Source organism: Tetrahymena thermophila, assembly GCF_000189635.1.
Source record: "Tetrahymena thermophila SB210 genomic scaffold scf_8254807, whole genome shotgun sequence".
Taxonomy (NCBI): domain Eukaryota; phylum Ciliophora; class Oligohymenophorea; order Hymenostomatida; family Tetrahymenidae; genus Tetrahymena; species Tetrahymena thermophila.
The window spans coordinates 210,155-221,591 of record NW_002476563.1 but is presented as its reverse complement, the minus strand read 5'-3'; the positions used below and the strand labels follow the sequence as shown (position 1 = coordinate 221,591).

The 11,437-nt window shown below is 19.1% G+C and overlaps 3 protein-coding genes across 3 annotated transcripts; 1 reads left to right on the top strand and 2 right to left on the bottom strand. All coding sequences in view use genetic code 6, as the record gives it.

Moving 5' to 3' along the window:
• Nucleotides 1-36: 36 nt before the first annotated feature.
• TTHERM_000538929 (hypothetical protein) lies at nt 37-447 on the bottom strand (the record flags this gene model as incomplete). The annotated part of the gene is made up of 1 exon (XM_012795590.1): nt 37-447. The coding sequence occupies one exon, from the start codon at nt 445-447 to the stop codon at nt 37-39; it is 411 nt and encodes a 136-aa protein (XP_012651044.1).
• Nucleotides 448-3,378: 2,931 nt separating this feature from the next.
• TTHERM_00538920 (FAD-dependent oxidoreductase) lies at nt 3,379-4,782 on the top strand (the record flags this gene model as incomplete). Its single annotated transcript, XM_001007916.1, has 1 exon — nt 3,379-4,782. One exon carries the CDS (start codon nt 3,379-3,381, stop codon nt 4,780-4,782), a length of 1,404 nt encoding a protein of 467 aa, XP_001007916.1.
• Nucleotides 4,783-8,942: 4,160 nt separating this feature from the next.
• On the bottom strand, nt 8,943-9,815 carry TTHERM_00538910 (translation initiation factor SUI1; the record flags this gene model as incomplete). Its single annotated transcript, XM_001007915.3, has 3 exons — nt 8,943-9,089; nt 9,253-9,353; nt 9,539-9,815. 3 exons carry the CDS (start codon nt 9,813-9,815, stop codon nt 8,943-8,945), a joined length of 525 nt encoding a protein of 174 aa, XP_001007915.3.
• Between the last annotated feature and the right edge of the window lie 1,622 nt (nt 9,816-11,437).

Sequence of the window (11,437 nt, the reverse complement as noted above, 5' to 3'; positions counted from 1 at the left end):
CTTTTTATTTTATTTTATATTTTTATTTCATTAATATCATTTTGTTTATATTTAAATAATTTTTTATTTATTTTTAGAAGATATCTTTTAATGTTCTTCTTCACTTCCATGCATTTCAAATAATTTATTTTTTTACTAAATCTTCTATCTAAATTTTATTTATATTTTCTTTAATTTTTCTTTGTTTATTTATTTTGGACTAAATTTTATTTTTATGGTTCTTGCAAGAAATTATTTTTAATGTTAAAATATCCTCTTAGTTTAAATTATTTTCTGTTTATCAGATATTTTGGTTTTTTACCTTCCCACTTAAAAACAGTTACATAAAGAATCCTTCTTCTTTATGTCTTTTTCTTTCTCTGATTTACTTTTTATCATTTTATTTTTATATATAGTAAAAGTTTTGAAATTTATTTAAGTAAATTGATTTTTTTTTTGTTTTTTCATTTTCTATCACAATCGCCAACAGTAAGTAGTTTTAATTTACCTCTACTGAATTTTAAGTAATGCAATTTTTTATTAATTATAATATCATTTAGCAAATACATTTAGATTTAAGATACATCTTTAAATAAATAATTATAGTTTTTCATATTTCTTTAAAAAATGTTATCAGAAAATACTTTGAATAATGGAATCTTAAATGAAATAAATTAGATATGAAATATTTATAATTTAACAAGAATTTTTATTTAATTTAAAGATATTTATTTATCTTTATGTGTAGAATATAAATTTTTAGTCTTTTTCTATTAAAAAATTAGTTAAGCATCTACATAAAAAGAAATTATTGTTCCTTAACTTGTTTAAGAATAAAAACGTTTAAAAAAATATAAATCAGACAGATAAAAATTTGTAATTAGATGTAAAATTTATAAAATAATTTTAATTAAGTAGTAAAGAAGTTTGCTTTATATTTTGTTTTGTATCATGATCATGAATTTCTTCAATTATATTGAATTTCTAAATTTTTTATTATTTGATTAATTTATTATGAGAATGTATTTATTGATCTTATTGAATGAATGTTATTTACTTTACTTTATCAATTTGTTTTTATTTTTTTATTTTATTTTGTTAAATTGTTTTATTTTTGTATTTGTTTTTAGATGAATATAAATCATTTTACTTTTTTTATAAGATTTGCGATGCATATTAATTTTTTAAGCAAGTAATTTTGAAAGAGGAAGAAGATTTATTGTTTATTTAAGTAAAATAAGTTAAAAAAGAAAATACAGCCCCAAAGCTAGATTTTATAATAGTATTAAATTTTATATGAATAAAAGAAAGCGGTGATAGCAATTTATAAAGGAATCTTTGTTAATATTTTGAAAAAAATGTATTTGATTATGTATTTATTTTTTCGCTAATAATCTCTAAAGGAAATATGTAACAATCAATGTTGATGTGTAAGGGATTAAGAATGTGTTTGTGTGTGTGTGTGTGTTTTCCTGGCTTAAAATAATTTTGGATTAAAAACTATATCATTTTAACTGTTACATTTCACTTTCGTTTTAGAAATTTTACAAATGCTTAAGCTTTTTGTTAGCTATTTAATGATTCTATTTTTTTTTTCTTCTTTGAATTATTATTAACTTTAAAACAAAAAAATTAATGCGGAATATTTAATTAACTTTATTGAGATAAATTGTCTTTTGTTATTAAAGATTTATTTTTTATTAGTATTTTTTATTAAAAATCTTTCTTATAAGAAGTAATAATTTTTATGAAATTTCTTAATAAACAAAAAAAATATCCGTTAAAGTTTAAATAGATTTGCATAAATAAATAAATATTAAATTGTCTAATTGGATATTTTTAGATGGGAAATCTGAGATATTATAACAAATTAATTTACTTCATTAATAAAATAATTTTATAACTCTAATTAAAAAGAAACAAATTATTTATAAACTAAGTAAAATTAAAAGCTTGATATTAAATTTATTTTTATGTTTAAGATCTTTTTAGGTTTTAAATTACAATAATTGACTAATGTAAAGGAATTAAAACAGAGTGCAAATTCTCAAGTATTATCACACACGTATTATACAAAACACAGGCTTATATTTAATATAAAACTCTAAGATTCCAAAGATTAAAATTAATTAAATTGGATAAATTATAAGCTTTTATTTATGAATAATATTTATTCTAATTTAAATATTTTATAAAATTAATTTATTTTATCTTCTAATTTTTTAAAGCTTATTATTTGAAATATTTTAAAATAGGCAAAAATTTGAATGTAATTTTATGAATTTTAAAGCTGATTTTGTTTAACTATTTCTATTTATTTATTGAGCATATAATTATCTCAAAGTCTAACTCTTTTAATTATTATTTTCCTTTCATTCTAAAAAAATTGAAATTATTGTAAATAATTTAATATCATACCAATTTTCAAAGTAATTATATTAATTTAACAAAAAGAAATTTAGTGATTTTAATGATGAGTTTTGAAAGAATTATTAGAAATTTAACATACGATAGATAGATAGCTTGTATAATTGCGTCATTATATTACAAAAAAAATAAATGATTAGATTTATAAAAAAATAGTGCACTAAATAATAACAATATTTAAATTTATTAATGTTTGAACGCATCTAATTAATTTTTCTTTAATTTACATCTTAAAGAAGTAATAGATAAATTAATTATTTGCCCTTAAAGATACTTGGTAAAAAATACTTAACTATACATAACTTACATTTATTTTAAAAATCTGAAAATAATTAAATTTTATTACTTCATTTCAAAGTTTAACATGGAGAACATTACAAAATTAAAATCAAAATTGATGGATTTTGTTTATATCTTAGAAAAATACTAAAAATCATTTTAAAAATAAATATTATTTTGTTTTTTTTGGTAAAAAATATCTTTTTATTTTAATTTACATGAAATTACTTAAATTACATAAGAAAATAATCCAATAAAACAAATGTAAGATATGTAAGTAAATTTTTACATCATTATTTTAAGATACAACAATTAAAACGTATTTGTGCCATTTCTTTTTATAAGTCTGAATGAAACAACAGTAAAAATGATTAAATAAAATATGTCTGATGCTAGGTTTTAAAAGTTCCATCTTATAAAGTTAAGTTAAAATTGAAAATAAAATGTTTATTTTTAATATTTGACATTTAAAAATTTTTTAATTTTGTAAAAAAGTCTTAAAACTCCTTTTTCTCTAATTAATTATTTGATATTTAATCTATTTAGTAAAATTTATATAATGCTTAACTTCATACTTAATCCGCCTATAAATAGTAATAAACCTATGGGTTTTACACAGATAAATAGATAAATCTTTTTTCAAATATTAATCAAAAAATTTTAAAAAGTGTACTTATAAATTTAAAAGGAGTAATGCAAGAAAGTAATATTAATAGAGAGGAAGCAAGCAACACTAATTATCCTTCAGAATGTGAAGTTTTGATAGTCGGAGCAGGCGTTTCTGGTGCCAGTACTCTTTACTAGCTCCACAAGGCTGGTGTTAAGGGTATGGTAATTCTTGATGCAGGTTAATGTGGATAAGGAAGTAGTTAAGGCAAAGTATCTGAAGACCATGCATTTATAAGAGAAGATGATATCTACTAAGGCAGAGAATTCTAACATGCCAGAAAAAGTGGAACAGCTGTACTAGATAAACCAGCTTCTAGAATTAAAATGATGGTAAATATCTATCCATGCACTTCTGAGTACTTTATGTCTCATCATGGTGAACAAGGAGCACGCCGTTATTTAAAGCTGTGCTACGAAGGTTTGCAAATCTAAAAATAACTTGCAAGACTTGTATTTAAAAGTGAGGAATTAGAAGAAAATCTACTTGAAAAGGGGTCTCTTCAAGTAGGTGTAGAAAAAGATGAAGAGGATATCAAAGAAGAGTTTGAAACATTAAAGAAACTTGGATTCGTTGATATTTAATTGTGGGGAAGAGATTAAGTTGAAAAGTAATTAGGTAAGGAGAGTAAATTTACTATTGGGCTGTATTATCCTCATGACGCAATAATTAACTCCTAATAATATTCAGCTAATTTAGTCAATTACGTTTTAGAATAAGACAAGACAACTAAGTTATTTGAAAACTGCTCATAAGTAACTAACGTACAAACTATTAACTCTGAATACGCCTTGACAACTCTATAAAATGGTTGCACAATAAAAAGCAAATATGTAGTCCTTTGCACAGGAGGCTTATTTACTAATTCAACCACATTATGTGGTATTTTTACTCCTTGTTTTTCTTATCTCGTTTCGATGAAAGAACCTGAAAATATAAATCCCCAACATCATCGCTTAGAACATCCTAATTCTATGAACTATTTTACTTGGGGATTCACTCATGACTGGTGCTTGACCTAAGGACATATCAGATTGAGTGGACAAGATCATTTTTCCGCTTTTAAGCCTCCAAGAGAAGATGAAAGATGCGGAATTTTAGCTAAATGGATTATTCAAAAATTCCCTTATATGAAAAATTCAGAGATGAAATATGAAACAAAGTATGGTGTCTACTCAGAAACACCTGATAAAGCTCCATTAGTTGGTACTGTTTCACCTTCCAGTAAAATTTGTTATGTTGTTGGATGCAATGCTTAAGGCTAATCCTCTCTAACTTATTGCGCAACCTTAGTACCAGGTTTATTAGGTTATAAAAAGTTAGATTCAGACCAAAAAGATATCATGAAGTTAGTCACAATCAGAAGATTTGCTTTATTAAATGATGTATTGAAAAACCAAAAAAATGAAGAAAAAATCCACAAATCTTGATAAGAAGTAAGGATATATAAATAGTAAAAAACTAGAATTTCTTCAAAATAATAATAGCAATGACAATATATTCATTATTAATTAATTAAAAAATATCAATCAATTTTTAACAAACATATCAAAATAATAAAATAAATAAATAACAAAATAATTAAAACATTCAAAACAATTCTTATAAATATTTTTTCTTTCTTAATTAGCAGGCTATTTATTTATCTTTGTATTTTAATTTAATTGCATTATATTTTTAATTATATTTTTTATTTTTCAAAGATGATTTTTATTAGAAGTTGGAGTAGAAAGTAAATATTTTACATTTATTAAAATATAGGTTAATTGTTATTTTTCTTTTGCTTATCATTTTTATAAAACATTTTAATTATAACTTTATTTTATAGATATAAGTTATTTAATAAATGAATTATATATCATAATTATAACTTGGATTATTTATTTTTGTCAAGCATAAATAAACAATTAATTATGTAAATCATTAACATATACTTTAAATTTATTAATCTAGTTTATTTTTTCAGCACTTTCATTTGTTTAAAAATACATCTAACACATTTTAAGATTCTTATTATTTTTTTAAATTTAGCTTAAAATAGAAAATAGTATTTATATATTTCAAAAACATATAATATCAGCTATAAAAAATTCGTTAAAAAGTAAATTTTAATCATAATATTTATTTGATATATTCTATTCAAGCGTAAATAAATGATTAATTATTAAAATTACAAAAAAAGAATAAATTTATTAATCTAGTTTATTTATAAATTATTTCATTTCCTTAAAAATACTACTATAATTTTAAATAAGCAATTCTAAGAATTTACTTTGAGTTAATGTATTCATTTATAATTCTTTAATTATCTTAACCCAAATAAGTTACTTATATACTTTTTATGAAATAAAAATATACATTAAAAATAATTGAATTATTGCAATACTTCAAGATTAGTCCCATTAAAATATAAATCCAAAACTAAATTAGTTATCTTATATAAATTATAGTTTAAAAATATGTTTTATTATTTAAAATTCTTTTATAATCAGAAATAAATTAATTTTATTTATCATTTAAAAAAAACAAACATAAAATAACAGTTAATTTTTAATTGGATAAGTATTGCTTTATAATTGGTTTTCATTAAACAAAAATATATTTTTTAGTTTTTATCTTGTTTATTATATAGTTTATTTATTTTGATGTGATTTATGTTTGTATTTATTAATATTTTTAGTTATTTAGTTAGATTTTAAATCTATTTAATTTTCAATTTATTTTTATTCATTTATATATATATTTTATTTTTAGTGAGTTGTTCTATTTTTTTATTTTGTTTAGAGTTTAAGTTAAAATATTTGTGTATTAAAAAAGAGAGTTTTCATTTTAAGTAGATTTAGCAGCAGTTTGTTTTAAATAAAATTGTTGAGTAGATTTAAGAGGCTTATAGTTAAGAATAAAGTCATTCCTTTAATATATAATTTTATATGAAAAGAGAGTTGTTTCAATATTATTTTAAGTAGGAAATTTTGAAAATGTTTTCTCTTTACTGAAAGATTAGAAATAAAATCTAAACCATGATAGCAGTTTAGTATTTCAAAGATGGATATACGAGATATAGTAATAAATATATGATGATTATTTTCATATGCGGGCAAATGTATCACCAGATAAGCATTTAAGCCGAGTTAAAAAACTTTTTACCTTAAAAACTTAGAAAATAATTAACTTTCTCTATCCATTTATTTGAAATCTAAACTAAATCCATAATGATTCAAACTTTTTCTTCATCTTCAAGCTAGAGAGCTGTTTTTATTTTTTAACGGTATTATTTAATTGTTTTTTTTCTTCTTTATTTAATTTAATGTTATTAATTATTAATTTTCTATGGATAAAATTTTTAGATATCTTTTCTAATAATTATGAAATTTCTTTCTTAGTTTTTAATTGATTTGAAACTAAATATAAATTTTCTTTGTAATATTTATTGATAAGTTAAGTATACTTAATCGTTTTTATCAAGAGTGCGAGTGCGTATATTCTAAATTATTAACAAAATTTTTTCATTTTTTTCAAATATTAATATTATGAATATTATTTTATCTAAAAAACAACAAAAATCTAAAGAAAAATCTAATTTAAATTAGTTTGTAAAATTTTTAGATATAGTAGAGTACTTATCATTTTCATCAATCTTCATATTCTAATATAAATTTCCTTTGAAGTATCTATCTCTTACTTGTTAATTTTATAAATAATAATTATAAAATTTAATGAAAAATTTAATTTTAGTTTGTTTATAAAATGTATATTAAGTGTTATAAAATATTTTGATCAACAGACATTTTATTTTAATTTATATTTAATTTTTTAACATAACATATTAATAAATACTTATTTTTTAATTTTATGAATGTTAATTATAAAAATATTATGAAAAATCTAGTTTTAATGTGTTTGCAAAATTAATTTTACATTCTAATTTATATTTCCTTTTTAAGCAAAAATTATTCATGCTACTTGCTTATTTTATTTATGAATAATATTTTTAAAAATATAATAAATGTTATTTTAATTTATTTGTAAAATTTATATTAATCAACCTTTTCATCATATTAATATTATTCTAATTTATATTTCTATATTAAGAAAAAAATATTATGCTAAAAAACTAATTTTTTGAATAATAACTTTAAAAAAGAATAAATCTAATTTAAATTTGTTTTTAAAATAAATATATCCACGATTTTGATTAACCATTATATTTTAATTTATATTTAATTTTTTAACAGAACATATTAATTAATACTTATTTTTTAATTTTATGAATGTTAATTATAAAAATATTATGAAAAATCTAGTTTTAATGTGTTTGCAAAATTAATTTTACATTCTAATTTATATTTCCTTTTTAAGCAAAAATTATTCTTGCTACTTGCTTATTTTATTTATGAATAATATTTTTAAAAATATAATAAATGTAATAAATTCTTATTTTAATATATTTGTAAAATTTATATTAATCAACCTTTTCATCATATTAACATTATTCTAATTTATATTCCTATATTAAGAATAAAATATATTATGATAAAAAACTAATTTTTTGAATAATAACTTTAAAAAAGAATAAATCTAATTTAAATTTATTTTTAAAATTAATATATCCACGATTTTGATTAACCATTATATTTTAATTTATATTTAATTTTTTAACAGAACATATTAATTAATATTTATTTTTTAATTTTACAAATGATAGTTATAAAAATAAATATAATAAATCCAGTTAAAAATCTAATTAGCTTGTAAAATTAACATTAAGAGTAATAAATAATATTCATATGTTTTTATATTCTAATTTATATTTTGTTTTTGAACAAAATTTTTTATGTTAACTTGCTAATCTTATGAATTATATTTTAAAATGCAAAAAATCTAATTAAGTTTTTTTATTAAAAGAAATATTAAAAACTTTTTTTTCTCCTTTCAAACTTAAATTAAATTTTATGCAAAAATGTTAATTATGTTATTTTCTGTCTATTTGAATAAGATATTAGTAAAATTTAAGTTTTTAATTCTTTAAAGAAAAAGAATTAGAATAATTGATATGACTAGAAGTATTTTGAATTAATAAATTAGAAAGACAAAGTTTAATAATAAATGAAATACTAAAAAGTAAATTATGCAGAATAACAATATTTCAATTCACAATTGTGTGTATTTTAATTATTAGTAATAATATTAATTAATGGCTATAGAAGTTATTATTTATTAGCATTTAGTTTAAATCAGTAATGGGCTTAAATATTTTATATGTTATTAATGCTAATTCGCCTTTGTCTTAAGACTTATTTAGAAAACATAGAAAGATTCCATTTAAATAGTTATTTCTATCTTAAATTTGCTATTTAACAATTCATTGCTTTTATTATTAAACTTTGGCTAACTTTTAAATTATATCATAATACAAAAGATTTTTATATGAGTTGATGAATTAAGAGCAAGCAAGCAAGTAATTATATTTGAATTTATATGTTTGAGATGCTAATTGTGTTTATGTGTTTTAATCCATTCACTCACTCATATAATCTCTATAGAATATTTTTTAATGTATTAGGAAAATAAAAAGCATAAGCAGCACTCTTCAGATACCGTGGATAGTAATGTTATCAACAGCAGCAATACCTTCTTCACTCAAGAATTATTGGATTTAATTTCTGTGGTCACCATTAAGCTTAATTACTTTTTTTCCTTCATCTTCTTCAACAATAGTAGCGTTACAAGACAACCACTTTTTTATAAATAAATTCAATTAAATTCTGCTAATTTGTGATCAAAAGCAATTTTAAAAGTTGCAAAATATGTTTTTTATCTATTTTTTTTATCATTAGATTAATCCACTCGTTTGTTATGTGCATTTATGTAATGTTTTTAAATTATCAATATTTATTTACCTTTTTCCAGTATTTCATAATCTTTTCATAATCAAACTCAGGAGGAATACCTTCTACAGTGGTGAAACACTTTCTACCTCTTCTTTATTCGACTCTAATGTCTTTTTATGTTATTTAATTGATTAAAAATTATTTTATTTCATAAATTTAACAAATTAAAATAATTCAAATCGCAGCTATTTCTCACTAAAATCCTATAGTTAAATATTTAAATTGGTCTTTCCTTTGAATTAAAATGATTTTCTATTTGCTTCTTGCTTGAAACTTAAAAAAAATAATTCTTTACGAATATGGGTTTGGAAATCATCAATATTATTTTCAAACTAAAAGTCGTTGTCGTTCATTTTTAATTTTTTATATATTTAGTCTCTAGTTTTTTTCTGTATATTTTTATATTTGTTTTGATTTATTAATATATTCCTTTTTTCTTCTTTTCTTGTAAAAAATATACATACATACTAAAACAAAGAAAGAAGTTCTTCTGATTTGTCTAATTTATCTTTCTTTCTTGCTCCACTTAAAAACTAATTTATTTATTTAATAATTTAACTCTATTCTATCATCCCTTAATATCAATTAATTATTACTCAATAATATCAAAAACATTTTTAACTTAATATAAATCCTTCAAGTTTCTAAAAATTTGTTTCTCTTATTTCCATTCTAAGTTTCCATTTTTTGAAGAACAAATTCATTATTTTATATTTATTTTTAAAACCAAATACCAAATGATCAACTAGCATTTATCCATTCTTCTCTAAAAAAGATCAATAAGTAGCATATTAAAAATTTTTTAATTTTTTGTATTATTTATTGAGTTTATATTTATTTTAAAATTGAATCTTATCAAGTTCATTATCAAAAAATTAATTTATTATTCTAAATATTGTTAAGAAAAAAAATGTCTTGTGCATTAAATAAATTTAAATTTATTGAAAATTTAATGTTAATATTATTAAAGTTTTATTTATGAATTATTATTAGCTTTAATATTTAATACTTACTGGCTATTTGTAGAAATAATACGATTAGATAGGATTATATTTATCCTTTGATTAAAATAAAGCTAATTCAAAAAATATTTTAATTAATTTATATTTAAAAAGTTAAAATACATTTTAAATTAAAAGTTTATTTTATATCACACATAAATCAAAGTAAATAAAAGCATTTAAATATCAACATTATGAAACAAATATCAATAAATTCTTAATTTTAGCTTTTATTTATCATAATTATTATTGATATTATAAAATGAATTAACTAAATTATAAACGTCTTCAAAAAAACTTCAATTAAAGCTATTATTATGATTAATAGCAATGTAATAAAATTTTTTTATAAAATTTACATGTTTTCTTATTAATATTGAGGAATGACTGTTAAAATTCTAGCAAAATATCTTATACTCATAAGAAATATTTATGAAATTAAAAAAATACAAGGTGGCAGCTATAAATACTTTGATAATTATCTTTTTGTTGAATCCTTTGTATTGATTCAATCAAAATGTTAAAAAATAAATAAATAATTTTATATAAAAACCTACTTTAACTGCGCAATATAAAATATATGTTTAGTAAACATTTAATGATATTTTTGTTAAAAAATTTGTGCTTTTAAGTATAAAAAAACAAATATTTATTTTCAAAGTATAAAATCATTCAGTTAAAAACTACCCCAAAAAAAAAAGTGAAACACTTTCATAATAGATTATTCAAAACAATTTTAATTGAAATAATATTTTAAGTTTAGCTTTTATTATAAAGTTAAGCTGTTATATCAAAAACAAGAACAAATTTTATCACTAACTTTAATTAAATAACTAAAAAATTAATTTAAATTGTACATAAAAATACTATAAATCCTCTTTTTTTAATAAATTAAATGTTATTTAGTTGCTTATTAAAATATTAATAGGTTAAATGTATAAAGAGCAATCAAAATAAAACAAATTTCTTTAAATTGTTAAATGCAAAGATATATTAAGTTAAAAAATTTTATAAGAAAATATAAATTTATTGATTAAAGCAGTTATGAAAACTTGTTCTTTTGATTTTGTTCTAATTTATTAAATTTACTTTGTTTCTTTATTTGTGTTTAATTAAGATTTTCTTTTATTTTTTTATAGCTGTTAAATTTTTTTCCTTATTTATTTGTTAATTTTTCATATTATTTTTATTTT